Source organism: Solanum stenotomum, chromosome 12 (assembly GCF_019186545.1).
Source record: "Solanum stenotomum isolate F172 chromosome 12, ASM1918654v1, whole genome shotgun sequence".
Classification (NCBI taxonomy): Eukaryota; Viridiplantae; Streptophyta; class Magnoliopsida; order Solanales; family Solanaceae; genus Solanum; species Solanum stenotomum.
The window spans coordinates 27,443,862-27,466,452 of record NC_064293.1 but is presented as its reverse complement, the minus strand read 5'-3'; the positions used below and the strand labels follow the sequence as shown (position 1 = coordinate 27,466,452).

General features: G+C 36.5%; 2 protein-coding genes across 3 annotated transcripts; one reads left to right on the top strand and one right to left on the bottom strand.

Moving 5' to 3' along the window:
* Positions 1–187: 187 nt before the first annotated feature.
* Positions 188–18,825, top strand: LOC125848497 (tobamovirus multiplication protein 1). Of its 2 annotated transcripts, XM_049528374.1 has the most exons (13): positions 190–694; positions 4,237–4,287; positions 6,358–6,391; positions 11,433–11,519; positions 11,594–11,645; positions 12,923–13,091; positions 13,679–13,774; positions 15,860–15,920; positions 16,517–16,581; positions 16,849–16,923; positions 17,003–17,078; positions 17,821–17,984; positions 18,500–18,825. In XM_049528374.1, exons 1-13 carry the CDS (start codon positions 590–592, stop codon positions 18,521–18,523), a joined length of 1,059 nt encoding a protein of 352 aa, XP_049384331.1. In that variant the 5' UTR covers positions 190–589; the 3' UTR covers positions 18,524–18,825. The 2 variants fall into 2 exon arrangements, with proteins under 2 accessions (XP_049384332.1, XP_049384331.1); XM_049528375.1 differs by lacking the exon at positions 12,923–13,091 and having other exon boundaries at positions 188–694; positions 11,433–11,523.
* A 647-nt stretch (positions 18,826–19,472) lies between these two features.
* LOC125849275 (uncharacterized) lies at positions 19,473–22,591 on the bottom strand. The gene is made up of 5 exons (XM_049529330.1): positions 22,222–22,591; positions 21,891–22,115; positions 21,607–21,717; positions 20,807–20,868; positions 19,473–20,027 (listed from the first exon to the last, which is right to left on the bottom strand). Exons 1-4 carry the CDS (start codon positions 22,345–22,347, stop codon positions 20,821–20,823), a joined length of 510 nt encoding a protein of 169 aa, XP_049385287.1. The 5' UTR covers positions 22,348–22,591; the 3' UTR covers positions 19,473–20,027; positions 20,807–20,820.

Here is a 22,591-nt window from a genome sequence, read left to right as displayed (position 1 = left end):
GGGGATTTAAAGATACAAGATATTTATAAGGATTTGGGCTTTCAGGTAAATAAAAAAAAATAAAAATAAAAAAATAAATAAAATTATTTTATTTTAAATAATAATTTTATTTTTAAAATATAAAAATTAAGGTGCTAAGTAAATTTACGAGTTAGTATATTTTTGTTTGAAAGAATTATTGAAAGCCACCGCGTGACATCAAGACGAAGGAAGGGACTCGTACTTGTCCCAAAAGGGCCAACTCAACTCTTGTCTACGGAGGGAGAGAGAGAGAAAAAGGGTATAAAGGGAGTGTTTGAGGTAAGAATCCAGGGGCGGATCTGCAACAAATTCAAAGAAAAAGATACCATCGAGGCTGCGGAAAGAGAAAAAAGTAGGGGAATTAGGAATATCGTTTTCGATACCGTTTCATTTTCTTTTTTTTTAGTTCATCAAGACTTATTGTATGTGTTTGGGTACATAAATATATATAAGCTTATCATCATATTGTGTGTCCACATTTTTTTCTCTGTATTAGAGGAAATAGGGGTAAGAGAGTTGGAGGCGGTGGATGGTTTTGTAAAAGATAAAGAAAAGGAGTGAGAAGAACATGATTAAGTTGAGAGAAGGGACTTGTTATCCTAAGGCTTTAATGGGAGTGAATGTGGGTCTTGCTTCTGTCGATGCCCTTATTGCAGTTCTTGCTTTTGCTCAGGTACTCTTCTTTCTTTCCACCCCTGTTCTTGATGGTTCCAGTGGGTGTTATATATGTGGGGTTTCTGCTAAAAATTATGTCTTGATTCTTGCAATTGTTGTGTTGGGTGTTCGTTTCTTGTTCCCAATTTGGGATTTTGGGAATGCATTCCAATTGGGATTTTTGAAGGGTTTTAATGGATTTTGAATGATGGATGGACATTGGAAAGGTGCTGTTTCGGCTAGGTTTGTGCTATTGATTGAAAAATTGAGTCCTTTTGCTAAATTTTCTTTGTGTGGCTCATTACTTCCTGGTTTCTCTGTTGTCAATTCCGTTAATATGCTTGAATTCGAAGGAATGGAAGTTCAATTGCCTCAATGGGGTTAAGTTTTTTACTTTCTAATTTATCATGGGTTTCTACAGACGCACTTTCTTGAGACAGTTTTCTGCCATTGTCATGCATCGTTTAGTATAATGAGTAGTATATATCTTTGAAGAGTTCTGCTGAATTGACTAATTTGAAGTTGCAAAGATTTGGTGTCAAAGAGACCAAATGTAATCTTGTTCCGAATTTGGATTTTCTGAAGCAGAAAGCTTATTTTTTCATGGGGACTTACTTGGCCATAGACCACTTGCAATGCGATTTTTACTATAATTTCTCTTCGTCTTCTCTGGGATGAGTAGGATTGCAGCTTTTTGTGGACCAAATTGTGATAAGTTTTGTCATATAGTGCTTGCAGCACATCTAGGGAGTTGTCGAGAAGTGATTCTCACTGTTTGGAGCGACTTTACCAGTATTATGGCATTTATGGCCAATATAATTCCCCATGTAGATTGCATTAACTATGTGATTGTTTTCTCCACATTCAATAGATTTTACTGTATTTGGTGAAAATGGTTGGTGGTATTGCTACAATACCATCTAAGATACTAGCTAAATTTAGAACTTCTGAATCTCTGGTATTCATATACCCGCTCTGCATTTGTTTAGGTGAACATGATTTTTGATGTCTGTGGGAATGGGCTAAAATTGAGATTGTTCTTGAAGCAGACCACTGGGATTCAACCATGTGTTGTTTTTCTGTTAATGCTTATCAAATACCATAATAGTCCCATGCTTGCATTACATTTGGTTTAAAATGGAACAAAACAATTGTATCTGAAATTATATTGTTAAATCGAAGAATCAAGGAGATTGTGGATACTAATTCCATTCATGACAAAGAGATCTTATATCTCAAATTTGGATCAGAGATACGTGTAAAACTCTTCTTTCTCATTTGAGAGTGCAAGATATCATTACAAAGAATAGTTTGAAAGCTTTTCGGAAAGTAGCCGACTTTTAAGAGCTAATGGCTCTTGTTTAAGGAAGGAGAGTACCTTGCTTTTCCTTTTGAGATATCCGGTACTCTTACTGAATTTGGTGATCCTTTTGTTTTCTCTCTCCAATTACAGTTAAAGCAAAAACTTGGTACTTTTGGATAACATTTAATTGCAAGCTAAAATGGTATAAGCATAACTCAAGGAATGGATTTTTTTCCCGATCCATGTTGTTGCCAATGAATTGCAAACTGAATCTCCAAATATCCTCCTTATCCCTCTTCCTTCAGGCATGACCTCTTTGAAGGTTAACTGACATACCCCACTTCATATCCCAAGATCATGGTGGATGATGGTTAACTGCAGTGAGGAAGCATTCCCTTTTTCTAATTATTTTTAAAAAAGTCTACTTCTTAAGAAGAAAAAGACATTGCAGACCTGTATCAAAATATTTCATCACTGCTTGGTGCGGCTTTCTTCTGCGACTTAGGTTGCAACTTTCTCCAGCTACTTCTTCTTCTTATTATTATCATGCTGCTATGTTCTTCTTTGCTGCTGCGTTTTTTTTCTCTTCTCTTGTTTCGGTCTTCTTCAGCTTTTATATTCTTTATTTGTTTCTCTTTTTTTTTTCCTTCAGTTTGTTAATTTATTTGAATTTTGTTTATTTATTTGTCTTCTTCTCTCTTTTTTCTTTCATGTGCTGCGTATTCTTCTTCTGTGTAATTTTAATTATTCTATTTCTATTTTCTTCTCATCTTCGTTTTATTCTCTTCTTTTTCAGTAGCTTTTTTTGAATTACAGTTGTTTTTTAATTTTTTGTTCTCTTAACAGCAATTTCAAATGGCATCCATCTGAGCAAAATAGAGAGCCATCAATATTTTAAATGGCATCATCCATTTATGTTTTGTTTTTTATTTTGCTTGTCCTATCAAGGATTTTTGGCTATCAATTTTCTAGTTTTTAAATTGAAAGATTTGCTTCTATATATTATTTCTGTTGATTTCTTTTTTTATTTAGTTATTTTACTCATGCGTGCTAGGTTTATTTTATATTTGAAATTGTGCTTCACTTCAATGAAGAGAGCACTTGGCTTCTCGCTTCTAGTGAAGCGAGCCTAGTTGCTTTTTTGCGCATCATGCTCTCAAAAACACTGCTTCCCAGCAAACTACTCTATAATTAGTCCAAGGGGAGGGCTAGATTGGTTTTCTTCTACAAGTATAAGTGTTTGTCTTCTCCTCATGTATCTTGATTGGTTCAAGATGGAAATCCTTAAGAGTCCCTTGATTATTTGTCCCACTTGAGTAAAGAAATTGTTTCTTCGGCTTGGTAACTCTTAAAGGAGGTGTTTGACACATGAAAATTTTATTAGAAGGGATTTCTCCCTCAGCAGAAGATGTTACCTATGCCTTGTTTTTGCATTGCCCAGTTGCTGCCGATATATGGAGTATATTCCTGTCCATTTGTCATTCAATGAGTTATGCCTCATAGCATAAAAGCACATACATAAGTGGGGACAATAGAATGTAAGGAAACAATTAAAAAGCTTTGACAGACTGTTCCAGCTTCTATTTTATTTTTTGGTGCCTATGGCTGGAAAGAAATAGCAGAATATGCTTTTCAAGGAAACTCTTCTCCTATTCATGCTTTGAAGTATAGATGTCTTAGAAACAATTTTTTCTGGAGTAACCATCATATTCTCAATAATTTTGATCAGCTTTTAGACTTTGTTAGCTCCTTAGGCGGCATATAGGAAGACCACTGTTTAATTTAGGTGCTTGCTTAATATGACTAGTTGCTAAGATTGAGAACCAGAGAGGCCGTGGGGAGGGGGTGGTGGTTGTGTGAGAGTGAGAGTTTGATGTTGTCAATGAATTATCAGCATTCAACTACAATCTAGAACCTTTGTGAAGATGAGGAATGAATCGAGCAGAGTACTTTTTGACACCAACTGGGTGTTTTTTAAAGAAATTATTTGACCAACTGAAAAAGAGAAAACCTTAATCTAGCTTAATTCTAACCTTGGCATAATGAAGCAATCTAATGGCTGCAAACCAGTTTGGTGCTTCTTTTTAGGTTGCTGCTTGTGCCTTTTGTGGTTGCATAATGTTGGTGCAACTCTATCAGAGTATATTCTTGTGCTGTTAATGACTCTCACATCTGCAGTGTGGTAGTGATTATTTCTGGCTAAATAGATTGTGTCGTCATATTTTTGTACAACTAAAGTTGCTTATCTATTTTTCCAGTTAATGAGAATTCACTCTCGGAATACACACAATGGCTGGACTCGTCAGAAAGTAAGCATTTCATCCTCAATTCTCTGGCTGATTTTATTGGTACCCGAGCTGGATGAAAACATTCTATCCTCCTACTTCAAGTTAAAGTACCTTCCCAAGGTCTAAGTAATTATTGAACAATGTGAAAACAGGCCAATTTGCCACTGACACTTTTTGTCTAGTTCCAATTATGAATAGCCTATATACTAATGAAGCATGTTGCTAGATGCTTATATGCAAATGATTTTTCCTTTGATACCGAAAGTTACTCGGATTTGGGTGTGGTTAATTCTCTTTGGGATTGCACCCCAGGGTGTGGCCTAACTGTCAATGAAGATGAAAACCATGGAACATAGTAGAGACAAAGACTCCTAAGTGAGTTCTTCCCATTTGCATAAGCCTCAGCTGGTAAAGTTACCCTGTATTTGTGTTGGTGTGAGGTAGTTGAAGTGCTCGCAAGCTGGCCTAAACACCACAATTACAATAATAATAATTTCTTCGGCAACTAAGACTTAGGTATGCATGTTCAGGTGTGTAATCGTTTGTATCTTTACATTTACCATAAGTGATAAGGATAAAATCATGGAGGAGGTGTGCGTATAGGGAGTATAGTTTGAGTACATGGCTGGTTATGTGAGCTCTATTACTGTTGGTACTTGGTATAATGTATTCTTTGCATATTTATCAGAAACACTTCTCTCATCTGTTTTCCTTCTAGCCGAGCTGCTAACTTATGTTGCTGGTTTACCTATTAAGTGTAGAAGAGAGGAGAATGTGAAAAGTCCAAGAACCCATGTTGATGATAGTCAACTGAATACTCTTGTCTAAACCATTAGTTTTATAATGTTCAAAACTTGCGTGCCTAGCATTTACGGTTCAGGTGACATATCATATCTTTTTAATAGGAAAATATTAGATAATTTAGGTGACAGAACAGTGGTCTTCAGAAGCCAAAATATACTTGAAATGCCTTTACAGTTCTAGTATTAAGTTGGTTCTTTCTCACTATTGCCATAGTAATGAGTAATGATCCTTTCCCTCCATTTCTACAACTTGATAACTATTACCTAAAGTTTTATTTTTGATAACCATTGCCTAAATTACTGTTGATCATGTAGGTTTTCAAAATTTTAGTATTCATACCAGGTTAGTCTCCAGTATTTTCCATGTGTTGTACTCTCTCAATGTATCTCTTTTTCCCTCTCAGTCCTCTGATGAGTACAAATCTGAACTTCAGGATATTAAACCCAGCCTAATCACTTGGCCATTATGGTATAGTGGTTCATTTATGCTCACATCTAAATTCTTTGGTGTTAGAGATGAGGGGTGTCTATGCTCAGTTCTTGGTGCAAGATCAGTCTATTGATGATCCCTAGGACGATGGAGGTTTTAGGAGTGTGATAATGGTGATATTGAGCTCTGTAACAGCAGGGTCATAGTAGTGATCGTCTTGTGGAGTTAACCGGTAAATGCTGGGCCACTACTACCTTCTACCATGTTAACTTCCAGCCAAGTGGTACAATGTGCAGTGCAGATTGGGTTGGATATTCTGGTGATGTTACTTCTTCAAAAGAACACAAATGCATCTTTGAATAGCTGATATTAGTGAACATTGAGGAGTCTCGTTCTGCATGAAATGATCCAAGTATGGTGCATACAAGATGCTTCTTCCCCTCATTTGAAGGCACTACCAAAAAACCAGAATTAGTTTACCTCCTTGTTCTTCTAATACCTGACTATGAAGTGGGGAATGCTTGATATACCTATCGAAAAAGGGAACTGGAATAAACTTGATAATATCTACGTAGACTAGCTCCGTGTAATAACAAGTAAAAGGCTTCATCAACTCAGAGGTAGCACTACATCTCTTGGAGGATATACACATATATTAGAATTTGGAAATATATTGCCTTAATTAGTTTAGTTTACTGATATGAAGTGATAGTCATCAAGTAGATTCAATGATTCTTATTCCTTCTGTCCTGGTTAGCCTTAATAAAATTCTTTAGTACATTCAATGAGGCTTCCTTCTTATTTCACTTATGTGCTAGTTACAAATCATGCTTACTGGACGTCACTATGAAATTGCAGGTATTTCACTTAATGATTGGATCTTCAAATTTGGGTAAGCATCTTATTTTCTCTGTATTATCGTCGTTCTATCTATGTATTATTTTTCCCTGAGATCTCCCCGGGAGCTCTTATCAAAAGAAAATAGTTGCACTTTTTACTCATAATATTGGGTTTCTTAAGCCAATTGTTGATGCATATTTTGTTTTGAATGCACATGGGAGAGATCAAATAATGCTGAAGCACAAAATGATAAGCAATTTTAAGAGTCAATGCAATGATATGACTTAAAAGTTCTTAGATTATATTTTGCAAAATATGAAGTTGCGCAAGACTAGGTAATATGCCACTTTTCTTTTATCATTTTATGAATACAAGCTTCATACTAACTTTTCGTCTGTATGGGGTAACTGAGTTTCTTATACATAGAGAACTAGCAAATATTCTTGATATTTATTCCTTGTGTAGCTTCTCACTAACATTTGACTCAATGGTGAAAGTGTTGAAAAGCGACATGTTATGCTTTAATTAAATGTAATTAAAATGTGGGTTCTTCTGAAAAATGTGCTAATACGAAATAAGAAGTATTTTAATCTAGTGCAATCTATAAAATAGAAGAAAGAAATATGTATCCAGCGCCAGAAAACATAATTATGAACAAAAACAACAAACTCAGATAAATGAGTTGGTAGATACACAACTAGATGAAATATTTAGAGGTAAGATGATGTAAATCAAGTTCAAAGATCATGCTACCTTTCTAAATCAGATGCAAATTTGCTGCTTTAAGTTTCTAATTCAGGTTTAGCAACTTCTTCTGCTGCTGCATTTCTAACTTCTATTCCTAATAGTATGTTACGTTCTTTGTAACAAAGTAATATATTAACATATTGCCAATTTGCTTACAACGTGTTGAAGATATTCCGTACTACACCTCTTTCCAGTGATGTATATAGATCTTTCTATGGGTACTACAATTTATTAGTTCTCTTTATGTAATTATTGGCTCGGAGTTTCAGCGCTGCTTATCTTTTATGTGATTGTTCATTATTCCGGTGATACCAGCAAATATTTACTGATCCTAGGAGTGTCAAATGGGCGAGTTGGGCTGAATTTGAGAATATCAAAATGGGTTGAGTAAATAAATAGTGGCGGGTCATTGACCTGATTAAATGTTAGTTGGGCTAAAGTGGGGTGGGTTGAGATGAGCTATGAACCGGGTCATAACCCAACCCACCCAATTCCTACTAAGTTTTAAATTCAAAGTTTGTTTTCTTATAATTTGCTTGAGTACCTAATAAATTTTTTCCCTTATATTGTGACTATATAAAACATATCAAATGAAAAATGTATTTTTAAGTATATTTAGACAAAGAACCTCATGAGTCATGCAGGCTGCGTATCAGCCCAGTTTTAAAATGGGTTGAACTAAGCGGGTCAAAGTGATCCCGCTTAATAAAATAAGCGGGTTATTAACCCGTCCAAATCTAAACAGGCTGGATAGTTTACCTATTTCAAAAAAAAAAATCTAAACAGGCTGGCTGGGTTATGATTTTATGGGCTGATTTCTAGTATCTTGTTTTCAAAGTAAACAAGCTCAGTTATTTTACCTCATTGAGTTTGAGATGACGTGTTAAAGTGAAGAGTATGATTAAAACTATTCCGAACCAGAGGTGATCAAGAACGAAGTTGTAAGCTTTTACCAGAAACTCTACAAGGAATCAGAACAATGGAGGCCACATTTTAATCTCCAAGGGAGTGAAAGCATCAGTGTGGAGGAAAGAGAGTGGCCACAAAGACAATTTGAGGAAGATGAAGTCCTTGAGACACTCAAGTTGTGTTCCGTGACAAGGCCCTAGGCCCGAATGGTTTCCCGATGAGTTTTTATCAAAGCTTCTGGGAAATGCTTAAGGAAGACATACTAAGCACCTTGAGGCAATTTCATGATCACCAAGTGTTTGAGAAGGGCCTAAATGCAACCTATGTGGCATTGATCCCGAAGAAGGTGGGAGCTATGGAACTGAGAGATTTCAGACCAATAAGCTTGATAGGTGGAATATACAAGATCATTGCCAAGATACTAGCAGAAAGGTTAAAGAAAGTGATCAGTAAGCTTGTGAATAAACACCAGATGGCCTTCATAAAAGGTAGGCAGATCATTGATGCAACACTTATAGCAAGTGAGTGTGTGGACACCAAAGTCAAAGGAGATGATCCAGGAATTATGTGCAAGCTGGACATAGAGAATGCTTATGATCATGTCAATTGGGGCTTCCTAATCATGATTCTAAAACAAATGGGGTTTGGGGATAAATGGCTGAAGTGGATCAATTATTGCATAAAAACGGTTAGGTTCTCCATTTTAGTGAATGGAGAACCTGTTGATTTTTTCCCATCAGAAAGGGGTCTAAGGCAGGGAGACCCACTCTCTCCTTTCCTTTTCATCCTAGCCATGGAGGGCTATAATAGTATGATGAGAGTAGCTACCCAAAACAATTGGTTAAAAGGCTTCAAGGTCCGCAACTCTTCAGGAAGGGAAATGCAGATTTGTCATCTGCTTTATGCAGATGACACTATTATTTTCTGTGATGCCAAGGCTGAACAGGTTGCCTTTATAAGAATGACTTTGGTGGTTTTTGAAGCAGTCTCGGGTTTATCAGTAAATTGGAGGAAAAGCAACATCTTTCCAATTAAAGAAGTCCCTCAACTTTAGAGCCTAGCAAGGATATTGGGGTGTAAAGTAGAACATCTTCCCACTACTTACTTGGGCATGCCATTGGGACATAATCATAAGGAGCTAGAAATTTGGGACGACATAATTGAAAAGACAGAAGAAATTGGCCAATTGGAAATCTCAGTATATCTCTTTGGGAGGGAGAGTCACTTTAATAAACTCTGTGTTGGACTCTCTTCCAACTTATGTTATGTCTTTATTCCCTATGCCTGCCAAAGTGGAAGAAAAACTTGACAAACTGAGAAGAGATTTCTTGTGGAAAGGGAATAAACAAGGGAAGGGTTTGCATTTAGTCAAATGGCAAACTGCACAGTTACATAAACAATCTGGTGGACTTGGAATCAGAAACTTGGGGTTGCAGAATAGATGTCTCTTGTCAAAATGGCTATGGAGGTTCAACACTGAGGAAGAAGCACTGTGGACTGTGGAGGGAGGTGATAGTCAACAAGTACGGGTTGAATGGAAATTGGGTCTCCAACTCTATGAATATGGGGTGTCAGCTTGGAGAACAATAAGAAATTTGTGGCCTGATCTAAGTAGAAACATAGTCTACAAGGTGGGAAATGGGACGAAAATCCTATTCTGGAAAGAGAACTGGAATGGAAATGAGGCACTGATGGTCTTATTTCCTGACCTATTTTCCTTGTGTACCAATCCGGAAGAAACAGTGGCTTGAGGTATGGTCTATTCATGGATGGAATATTGTGTTTAGAAGACATTTAAATGACTGGGAGATTGGGAGAGTGGCTGAGCTATTACTTGTTCTCAATGGTTTCAATGGGTTATCAGCAGAAAAAGATTCTATCATATGGAAACACTCTAGAGATGGAAGCCTTTCTGTTAACAAGCTGTATATTAAGGAGGTGAAGGAGCATCCAGGTGGTAAGCTTGGCCCCTGGAAGCAGATTTGGAGGAACAAGGTGCCAACCAAGGTAAAGTGTTTCTCCTGGTTGGTTGCCAGAAGAGCATGCTCCACTCATGAGAAATTGAAAAGGAGGGGTTTCTATATTGCTTCGTGGTGCTCTCTCTGTAATGAGACTGAGGAAACCAACAACCATTTGTTCCTCCATTGCAAAGTGACAACACAATTGTGGAACCTTTTTTTGGGACTAACACATACAGAATGGATTATGCCTGAGCATACCGCAGATCTACTTAGTTGCTGGATCAGCAGAGGGGGGAGAAAACCTAATAAAAAGTGGTGGAGTATAATACCATCATGCATTTGGTGGTGTATTTGGAAAGAAAGAAATAGCAGATGCTATGATAACAAAGCTAATTCAATAGAGAAAGTCAAATGGAACTGCTTGACTACTTTTTATTTTTGGTGTAAAGAGGAAGGGATAGAAGAAGTTGCCCAAATTTTGGATTTTATAGGCACTTTGTAATCTATTAGCCTTTTTGTTTTTTCTCTTGTTGGAAACCAATTTTTGGAGGTCTCCAGCATATCCTTAATGATGATGAATACAACATTATCTTTATCAAAAAAAAGTTTAATCAGAAAGTTGATTTATGCTTTTTAGTTTTCTCTGTAGGTTTCTGTAAAAGGTGTTTTCCTGTAGTAATTGTTTTTCTCTGTAGTAGTTATTAGCAGTAAGGAGGTTATTTCTCCGCTTTCTCATTTCAGTTGTAGTAGGAAGTTATTTCCTTGTTATTAGGTGGGTGGTTAATCCACCAATGTTGTATTTAAGTTATTTTAATTCAATGGAAAGGGAAGCAGAAAATTATTCAAGTCTTTGAGTACTTCAAACTCAAGAGATTGCAAGTTGTCTCTTAACGAACCAGCACCATAGGTCGTAGGAAGAAAACATTTGATTTCACACTACAACGCCCCATAACCTGATCCATATCAGGGGACCATAACAATTCTTCAATTGTATCACTGGTATTGTTTCTTTTACTTGGGTTATCTTCACTACTTTTGTTTTTAGTACTTCTCTTTTCTACAGTATTTTCACAATAGCTTTTACTCTTGTATTTGTCAAAACTTGTTTTTGAAAATGTTTTTCTGGATCTGAGGGTTTATCGGAAACCTCTCTACGAGGTTGGGGTAAGGTTTGTGTACACCCTAACCTTCCCAGACCCCACTTGTGGAATCGCACACTAGGTATGTTGTTGTAGAAGATCTAGCTTCTCGTTTGGTAGAAATTAAGGGCACGAAGAGTATAAGCTAATTTGGACATGAAACTTTGATAAACCACCTGTGCAGCACGTGTATACAGTTATCTTTAATACTTACCTTTATCTTTTATTTTTTGCTTTCTGTGCATTTCATAATGATAAAGTAAGTTACTTTCCAGCAAGTAATCTGTTAGAATTTAGTTGCTAGTATGAATCAGTCATCAACTTTATTCTCCTGCAGGTTATTTCCTTTATTTTTTGTTGACAATTGTTGCCGCATGTAAGGGTTGGATTTTCTGGTCGCACTCCTGTGGCTTTGTCGTTATGGGTATGTTCAAACCCACCGTGTTCTTTTTCAACTGAGGCTATTTTAACTAGGACTAATGAAAAACTATTTTGCAGCTTTCCCCAAAATTCTTTTCCTTGCTGCATTTCTTCTTCTCCTTTCTTTCTGGTAAGTTCGCCTTCTGTTTTCTGTATCCTTGGACGTGTGAAAATTATTGTTGTGTATTTAACTATTTGCCTTCCTTTTATAATTCTAAATTTGAGGAAAAGAAACTACTTTATGAGGGAAATTCAGTATCGTGAACTTCCTATTTTTTCTCCAGAGTCCATCTTCATTCCAGAAAATAATCTTGGGCAGAGAAGCAGTACCTGTTACTTAAATCAGTAAGCTGCCAAAATCAGCAGTTTGCAAGACACTGCTACTGAACTTTAGAATGTGGTTGACCAAATAATGATCCTCTTTTGGTGAATAGCAGTTATTTGCTAAGTTGCGCGGACTCTTCACTTTCAATGCCACACCCGTGTCAGATTCTCCAAAAATCCACTACTTTTGGATAATCCTACATGCACCAGTTGTCATTTTGAAGAGTCTGAGCAACATAGGTTACTTGAGCCTAGTGCTATTCATAGATTATAGATTCTTCTGCTCTACACCAACAAAGTTGTCACTTGTCATGTAACTCTTTTTTTAATATCCGATCAGTGGTGCACCATTCAGTGCTTGGTGGATAATGGGCACACTCCTTTATACTTTCTCCACTTAACAACAACAACAACAAACCTTGTGTGATCCCACAAGTGGGGTCTGGGGAGGGTGGGGTATACACAAACCTTACCCTACCTTTGTGGGGTAGAGAAGTTGTTTTCGATAGATTCTCGGCTCAAAAATTGGAAAAAGAGTGTTTTACAAAACAGGTTTGAAAAATACAAGAGTAAAAAGAACTATGATGAAACTATCAAAGAAAAGAAATCGACAACAAAATAGAAAAGATAAGCGAAGTAAAAGAAACAACAGTAGTTCTAAATTTTAAAGAAAAAGGTAATGATACAACAAGAATTATAGTACTAATAAGTAGAAGAAGGAGAAAATAAGGAACTTCTCCACTTAAATGCCAGTTCTTTATTTGCAGTGGAATATATACCCGTGACATGCGCCTAATCCACATATCACGACATCACACACTATGTTCTCACCTTTAGACCAAAACCTTGGTGGCCAAAGTTGTCGTGCATCTTATATCCTTTTGCACTTGAATCTACAAAAAAACTACTATACAAGAACCTCTGAAATAAAAGGAAATGTGCAACATACCTTTATTCTATAGAATGAGGAAATAATTAAAATAGAAAGGAATCGTGGTACAGGGGTCCAAGCCATGAACTCTATCTTCATGCAGAAATTAAATATTGATGAAGTCTAAAATCCTTTTCTGTAAATGAATTCAGGGTTGATCTTTGCCATCAGTCAAATGATGAAGAAGATGAAGATGATGTATGTAGCCCTCAAGAAGCTTTGTTGGAGAAGAACAAGCCAAATTCAAATGCTGATAGTCGCCGAAGATGCTGTTCTTTTCGTGCTGTCAAAGTGGGAAGCCGCCAAAAAGTTGTGGTTCTGGTAAAGTTTATGAAGTATGCGCATATAATGTTTAAAAGGCAAAATTGTGATTCACTTAGCAGCTCAGTTCACAGGCCTTAAATGCAACTGGCCAACCATGTGGCGAAAAGTTTTGCGATAACAACCAAATAAGTGGGGCTAGGCCCACGTTTATGCTTTGTGTTATCTGCCTTTTGTGACTCTGAATATCTTCTTCTTAGTATTTGAGTATAAATTTATGTTACTGCTAACTTATAAGAACAATGTGTTTTTGTTCTATAATTTAGTATGTCGTGATGAACTATATTAAAATAAACACATCTTATTATCACTTGGTACTTAATTATTTCTGTTTATCTTGTGCTTATGAATTATATCAAATTTGAGTGTATTTTTTTAAAAAATTATTGCTTTCTAAAATTCTTTCAAAAATTTTGTGCGGCATATGTCTGCTTTGTGGCAAAATCCCTACTCTACAAATCCCCCTGCTGTGCCCCCACTTTTAAGACATTGTGTGTATGTTCTACATAAAAATTGACACATTGTAACTCACTGTATTTCTCTTTTTCCATTTCTGTTCTTAATTCATGTATTTGCTTTTTGACCAGGTTACCCTGTTAGTTTTTCTGTTAATGTTGGTAGCTGCTGTACTAATATGGATTGGGAGGGGAAGGAACCCTATTGATTCATCTGTTGTGGCTCGGGTATGGACTAAGGCTCTTTGATTACCAGTATCTATTTATTTGTTGTTCTCGCATATTCTGTAACCTATTTGATTTAGCAGTTGTTGGTTCTCTGTATAGATTACTTCCAGCCTCACATATTTATTTTTAGCTGCAACCAGATTTTATTACACAATCTATTTGATTTTTTTTTTTTTTTTTTGATAACCTAAGTGGTATTAATAACAGCATCAAGAAGATGCAAAATTTACAAGATATGGCATTTGAGCTTACAAAAAAATCTCTGGCTAACTATACAAACTATCTAAGCCAGAGCTAATGAGTTAGTAAAATCTTGAAGTTGTTCTGCATTAACAGCAGGATACAAGTTGGACCAACTAAACAAATTTTCAATGCACCTAGTCTTCAAAATGCCTAAAGCAGTTGACTCTCCATCAAAACATCTCTTGTTCCTCCCTAACCAAATACACCAAAAAATACAGGCAGGTATCATAATCCAGATCTTCTTGATGGCTTTGTCAACTTTCCATAGACTCCAACTCTCATATGCATCCTTAACAGTGAGGGGTGTGGTCCAATTGATGCAAGAGAGACAAAAAACATGCTCCATAATTCTGAGGCCACCTCACAATGAAGAAGAAGGTGTCTGGGGGTTTCAGCCTCTTTTTTTGCACATATAGCATCTGTTTGGGAACTGGATTTTTCTTTTCTTTATGTTGTCTTGGGTGAGACATGCCTCATATAGAGCTATCCAGGTAAAAAATACTACCTTAGGTGGTAGCTTGGGCCACCAAATGACTTTCCAGGGCCAGTTAGCTATCACGGGGTTTCTAGAGCACAACTGTTGATACCCTTCCTTGACTGTATAAACTCCTTTCTAGTGTCCCCATTTGAGCTTATCAGCTGCCTGGAGATTAATGTGACAATGTTGTAGTCTAGCAAAAAGGTCTACCAGATCATTCACTTCCCAATCGTGCATATTCCTTCTAAATCTCAGATCCCAATTGATCCCTTCTCTATTAGCAGCAATAACAGAATTGGGATCTTGAGCAATTCTAAACAGATCTGGGAAATCCTCCTGAAGAGTGGTATTTTTTTTGAGATAAAAAAAAAATACCACTCTTCAGGAGGATTTCCCAGATCTGTTTAGAATTGCTCAAGATCCCAATTCTGTTATTGCTGATAATAGAGAAGGGATCTGAGATTTAGAAGATATGCACGATTGGGAAGTGAATGATCCATTTGTCTGTCCAAAATATTTTAGGAGTAAACCATTCCCCAATTCAAAGTAAGCGTTCTGATCAAATGTATCCCACAACATCCTAATAGTCATCCACAGTCCCACTCCGTAAGGAAGTGTAGTAACATTTGAGCACCATTGATTCAGCCTTCCATGCTTAGCTATGATGACCTCTTTCCAGAGCCCTGCGTCTTCCAAGTTGTATCTCCAAAGCCACTTCATCATCATACTTTTGTTGTGGGCTGCAAGGTTCTTAATGCCAAGACCTCCTTGGTATTTTGGTTGTGTGACCTTCTCCCATTCGATGAGATGTAATTTGTGTTTCTCCCTGTTGCCTTTCCAGAGGAAGTCCCTTCTTATCTTGTCAATCTGTTCTATAACCTCACTTGGCATTGGGAGCAAGGCCATGTAATAAGTGGGTAAACTGTCTAGAACACTATTGATAAGTGTTACTTGATTGTTGTTTTCACATATTCTTTCTTTAATCCATTTGATTTAGCAGTTGTTGGTTCTCTTTCTAGATTACTTTGAGCCTCACATATTCATTTTTAGCTGCAGTTATATTTTATTACACAAATAAGTATATACCTTCGACTTGGAGCCAAACTGTTTCTTAGTATTTACTGAGAGGAGCATCTCGTTGAAAGAGAGGATGTGTTCCCCTGTGAGTAAGGGTAGTTCTTGTAAAATGCTTTTCATGCTTAAATGAATTAGCATGGTATTTTTAATTTGCTTACAATTCTGGTCTTTGGTGTTTAAATTATTGTTGGGGGAATATAAATTTAGACTGTTTCATGGTGATTTTTTTCTTTGCCACCTTCTCCCCACCTTCCTCTTGATAATTGATGAAGTGCAGTTTCATCCAGGTGTATGTAGATCTCTTTGCCTTAGCAGTTCTTTTGCTGGGAGTGGCATTGGCATGCTATGGTTAGTATCTCATACACTGGTATTATTTATCCTGCTTCCACATTAATGTGGTCCCAGAAAATTGTTGTCCTTCCATTTTCAGTAATAAAATCTCATCTGTTGCTACTATGCACCATAAATCTTTACATGGGCACTTCAGTACTTGTGTAATAACTAACGTCTTGATCCACCATTTCTTCACAGAATCAGCTGATATAAAAGATTTGAGTTATTTTATTTAACAATGAGGAGTGATTTACAAATGTTCCAAGAGTTCTCTCTCCCTCTGTGTGTGTGTGTGTCCCCAGAGGTGGGTCAGGGGGGTGGAGAAGTGATTTCAGAAATAGTTTAAACAATAAGATATGCATGGTTGATAGTTTTAGGGGGTGAATCTGCTGTCTCCCCAGAAAGACAAATATTTCATCAGTAATATCGCGATCGAATGAGTTGATTGTTCAACCAATTATCCATTTCTCATCGAGCTGTGCGAAATTTAAGAAACAGTTGTCGTAAAGAACTTGTTGTTTAAACTAGGTCTTTTGTGTTCTAATTATTTTATGTGAAGGTTTTCTATTTCAAAATCTGTCCTTTCTGACTATAATATCTCCGCTATGCAGGACTGGTATTGTTCTTGAAAATGAGCAAAGTGAGATCTGAAAGGGCTTCATCAGAAATGTGGAAGGTACTAACTCATCTTTCCTTGGTGCATCTCTACCATTTTCTGTATGGCAGTTGGAATCGTTATTTGCAGACTGCAGAAAACTTCTGTGTCACGTCATGTCATACTGAGATCTTTTACAGTTCTAGTTTTAAGACCTGAGCTTAAATAAACTGCAAATTTTCTTTCTCTTCTTTTCTTCCTTGTTAAAATTTAGCTCTCATGACACAGATTGTGATAGATTATTTTATTGTGAAGTTCGGTTTTTTATTATATGTTTGTCAAATGAAGGTTGCAGGCTTGGCAGTTGTTTCTGTTCTATGTTTCACTTCAAGTGCCGCTGTCGCCGTATTCACAGATATACCCGTATGTCTTCTGCTGGTCTCATGAGATCGTCTTTTGTTTTGACTGCATAAGTTTCTAAAAGATAATGCTTTTAATGCAGCTTCTTTTTAACTGGCATGGACAGAAGATAAATGGTGTTTGTACATCTCTTCTCATGGTTTTGTATTATTTTATAGGTACCCTTTAAAACTTGTTCCTTACTGAAAGCTTGATTTGAAATTCTAGACTTCAGCGGGAACTTCTGCTTTTTGCCTGCTAATTGTTTTTACCAATTGTTGAAGCTACGAGATGCTCCTCAAGCCCACCCCTTATACCTAAGAGCTCTAACTGTAGTTAATTAGATGAAGAAGGCTGAACTAAACATGGTAGAAGGAACCAATTTAACAATCAGAGGTTGCTCTGATGATGTTATATAAGTGCATTAATATTCTTTTTTTTTTTTTGAGACATATAAGTGCATTAATATCGTAAGCATTTTGAGTTGTTGTGAGATGTCTCTCTGGACGCACTCAACAGAAGTTGGGAGCTATGTTGTAAGGACTTAACATAAGAGCTGGATTGGGACATATCAGATATTTCTTTAAAAAATCGGGACATGACTGAGAGGGGATTTAGTAATGGTGTGTCAAGATATTGCTTGCCTTCCTCATAGTTCCTGCTCTTCCCCCCAGACTCCACTTGTAAGATTACATTGGTTATGTTGTTGTTCTTTAGTTTAAGAAATTGCATCTATCTTCATTGTATTGGGCTATGGTATGGAGACTCCAATTACTTCTTCAACCAAGAATACAAGTAGCTTGTATGTGTTTTGTTGGGGGGAGCTGATCTTACAATGCAGTTCTTTCCTACAAATTAGAGTTCTATTCACAAAGGGGGAAAACTTTCTAATACTCTGTACCTGATCAAAATATTTTCCAGGTTCTTCTATACCTTCAGCATTTGTGCTATGGGTGATGAGAGAACTACCGCCTCCACTTGTCACTTTCAGTCAACAGGAGTCGAGGACAATAGCTTTTATAAGTGACAGTTCAGCGACAGTTCAGCCTCAGCGATGGACAGCTGCTGCAAGTGTGCAAAATCAGGTTACTTGCCTTCTTTTGACTCTAATGCACACCTTGTTTGTTGATTGATCTCTAGTCATGTGCATCATGATCTTGACTAGGGAATATGTAGAAAATGCAAGTTCTTTTATAAGGGCTATAAACCCATCACTGATCAAATGAAAAGGAAAAAAGTTAAAAGACAAAGCAAATAAATTATTTCTCTCCTCGCACATTACACTAGGGACGGGAAATCATGGTAGGTGAAGCTATGGGTACGAATCATTTTAGCTGTCCATTAAATTTTTCGTAAGATCCACAAACTCGCCAGAATTGCAGCTTAGCAGTTGAAAGACAACTTATACAAACATTATTTTTAACCTTACTTTAACCGAACATCAAAACCCAATGGAGAATGTGAAAGTAGAGTGCAAAATCAATGAAGAACTCAAACTTTCTGCACTGGAGATCTTTCCACTCATTTCTTGATTTTCATTGTCTTACACTATATGGATTCACAAACTTGTACCAATGTGTTCTAAGCATTGTGGATGCAGGTCTCAAGGGCGAGCCCCATATGATCATCGTGATGGAATTGTACATTGATTGGTGATTTTCAGCTAGAAATGAGGGACTGACAATACTAAAATGAGAGAACTTCTCAGTTGAGTGGTCGGTATTGTGGTTGAGTGATCGAAGAAAGCTCAACTCAACGGAAAAAATACCCCATGCAACTATGCAAGGTGGTTGCTCAGGGTAAACATGCCTGTATAACTTGGATTCCTGTACATAGCAAACATTGTGATGAAATTTCTAAATTTTACAGATTCTTTTTGTTGATATGATGAGGTTTTAGATTTTTCTTGCCCTTCAAAACTTTTCATCTGATTATCTTACATATATGGTTGCCGTAAAATGGGATATAATGCAATTTGCGCTAGAGAATAATTAGCCATTGGTCAGCATTTAAAATGACAATATCTATTTTACCCTACTAAGAACTAATTTTTTTCGGGAGAACTAACTAGCTCTGGGTTCAAGTGGCATTTTGTCGATTCTTCAACATCAGTCCATTTCATCGTATTTTAGCAACTCTTTTGAAAAAAATAATTTCGTCCCTTATTTAAAATTCTCTCGGTTTTACAGAATTTTATTCTTTTCTTTTTGTTTTCATCTCACGTGATCTTACCTATAATTTGGTGTTGTGTGTGACTATAATTTACGAGTATAGTGCCATTCTTAACATAGAGATGTCCTTTAATGATGTTGTAATCTTACCGTTATTTTATTTTTCAAGTGCATGCATTGACTAATTGGTAGAGTAAATTCTGCATTTTGGATGGCTTAAAAATTAGTAGTATAAAATATGCAATGTATTTGCAATTAGCATTAGGAGGACCCATAATTTGTCTTTTATTTGCAAGCGTCGAAATGAAACGAGCTGAATAGTACAATATGAAGTATACAGTCAATTCCCAACTTTTGGATATATGCTGCAGTAATTTAACATGAAAAAAAATTACTACTGTATTATTAAATGGAACATGTAACTGCCAAAAAATGAAAATTTTAACATTGTGAGGTGTTTTGGCAAAGCTTGCCTGCACCTTAGAGACCAGGTACATGTAATTTCCTAGCGGTAACATGTATCGAGTAATGACTACAAAGGCTCGAGTTAGATGAGAAGTGACCGCCAAACCACAACCCTTAGGTCCATAAGTCCCGAACGACTGAAGAACAACGACAAAGTAAAACAGAAAAGAAGCTTTCACATATTAAAGAAGTTGAAACAATTTTTGGGCACAAGTAAAATATGGAAAGACCATTTGGGCAGTATTCTTTTGTATGTGGTTCCTATCGAGCTAGAATCTTGCTAATGCATTAGCAGTGGCACTTCAAGAATAAATTATGCAAACCGTGCAGCCTTTGGAGCTTGAGAAATACATTAACCGAATATATTTAACAGCTCCGGCGTCCTGTCTTCCACCTCGAACCTAGTAGTAAAGCAACCCACCAATTGCCATCTTCAGTAAATTGTTTAAAAACCATGCTTGTAAGAGAATACTCTACAAGCATACTCCAAATCTGCCAAGGTAAAGTCCATTAACCGGTTTCAGCTACCAACAAGGAAAACAGGTTTATATGCATGCCATTGTTATGGGAAGCAACAACACATTATACCTTCCTATACAAGTTGGGGTCAGCTATATAAATTCTCACCTATCTGGTTTCTACATTTAAATTCAAAACATGCCAGCATCATATTATTCTTATAGAACACAAGTTGACAAAAATCAGAATATTATGCAGAAGATACATTATTACGAGCCATAATCTTGTCATACATTACCAAGCACACATATTTTCAGTCATAACCAAAAAGAAGCTTCATCCTGTATTCAATTAGCATTTGGATGTAATACCCTAGATAAAACATGAAGCAAACAAGAAGCTTAGTTTGAAAATGTGCAAATTTCCTACAAGGAAGCCACCAAGAGGAAATTTGAATTAGCCGGGGGAGAAAATAGAAAACATTTAAAAAGAAAAACACTAGGAAGAAACCTAAACACAATATTTGATTCCTAAACATTTTGCTAGTTGAGTACATGAAGTTTAACACATAGAAAGTTCACACAATCATAAGTTCTTGAGAGCATTGAGAGTAGCATAAATAGTTCACTAAGACTAATTTGGAAAAATAAAGAGAAAAAATATAGAACACCAGAATCCAATAAGTGACAAAATGAAAAATATCAAAGTGAAATGAGGAAAATATGGCAAAGCAATGGCACAATCCCATAACAAATGATCCAACCTCCTAATTAGCAAAAACATTTTAAACATGAAATTATAAACAAGCATACCTTGAAAGGTTGAATTACTGTACTTCTCTTCCTACTGATCCAAAATCTTCAGGAGGCCATACCTAATCACAACGTCAGAACTTTTAGATTTCTACAACACAGCAAAATTAAATATAGAATGCTGCACAAGCAAGTCTTAAAATATGGAAAAATGATCAAAAAAGTTGCACAATTTGTTTTACTACATTCCTAGTTTACTAATTCAATATGACTCTCCAGAAATAGCTAGCGACATATCTGTTGGTTAATGAATTCAAGTCAGAAACATAAAACATATTGGATGAATTTCACAAGTATTATCAACTAGTCTACAAGAACCTGAAGTATTAAACTGACGTTCACAAGATTTGGTGTGCTTATGCATATATGTAGATCTTAGCCCTAAGCCCCTAACTAACCAAATTGTAGAAAACGGTACCACTAAAATCAGCACACACACTATTTAGCACAACATAATCCTCTAAAAATGCTGCTTATGCACAAGCTAGACATGATTCCTATGGCAGGTTTCTTCTGGCAAGTCCTACAGGGGACTTAGCTATTCTTTTAATCTTATCAAACAATACAAAAATAAAAATCTGACTTACCAATTCAAACTTAACCAAATTTTATTTTAAAAAATCAAAAATTGTCTCACACATAATCATCCAATGGCATGCATAAGGACATCAATATGATGGCATGAAACATACCTTCAAAAACACCTCCAAGAAATTAAGCAAAAAGTAATTCCAAAATATAATCAAGTCATAGCAATTTGGCAAATTAGCTAAAAATCAAAATAGAGAAGAATCACTGACAATCCAAAAGACTCTGCCCTGTACAAGTCCATAAGGTACAGGTCCAAAGTTCCTCGAATCGTTGGTATTAAATTTGTTATCCCCTTCAATCCAAACATGTCCATCTGGTACCTGTTCACATTCAAAGCATATTCACCTAAGAAACAAAAGTGGAGAGACGAAAAGAAAGGGGGCAGCAAAAACCCAACTACATTAGCTCCTGAAAGTAAACTACAAACTGTTACCAACTGCAAAAGAGGGGAAAATCAGTTGTAAATGAAGGTATTTGATGAATTCTTAATTACCACAATAGTATGTTCTATTCCATTATTAGCATGATCCACAACATATCTAACAGTATCACCACCCATACCCATGAGTCTTTTGATCACAATTTTTCTCGGGTTCTCAGGGCTACGCACTAGCACCACATCTCCACGTTGCATTTTCTCAAACCGAGTTGATAGCCTTTCAGCCAAAACAAGATCTCCAGTCAGATTAAACGTTGGAAGCATGCTTGGACCTTGAGTCTGCCCAAAATATATAAAATAAAATACAGATTTAAAATTGCAGTTCAATTGTCCCAAATCATGAAGTAGTAAACTAAGAAAAATAGTAATGGTTATGCTATCGTACGAGAGCGAAGGTGCAGATGTAGCTGTTGGTGACATGAATACCACAGAGGAATTTGGCTACGAGTAGTGTTTGCTGAAATGCTTCTTTGATAAAAGGCGTCAGTTGCTTCAGATTTTCCAGACCCATTATTAGTCAATCTGCATCTGAACCCTAAAGAGGCTATCTCACCAATTAAAATGGAATACAGAATCAGGCGAAAGAGCACACAATAACTCCGACCTCTACTCGACGGCGAACAAGGCCCCCGCGATTTAATTGTGCATTCTCCGATTGATGCACAGCGCCCGGAATCTGGTGGTCTAGTTGTGCATTCTCCGGTGTAGAGAAAGTTGAGAAAAATCTTTTCTCAAAACAGTCCCTAAGTTTGAGC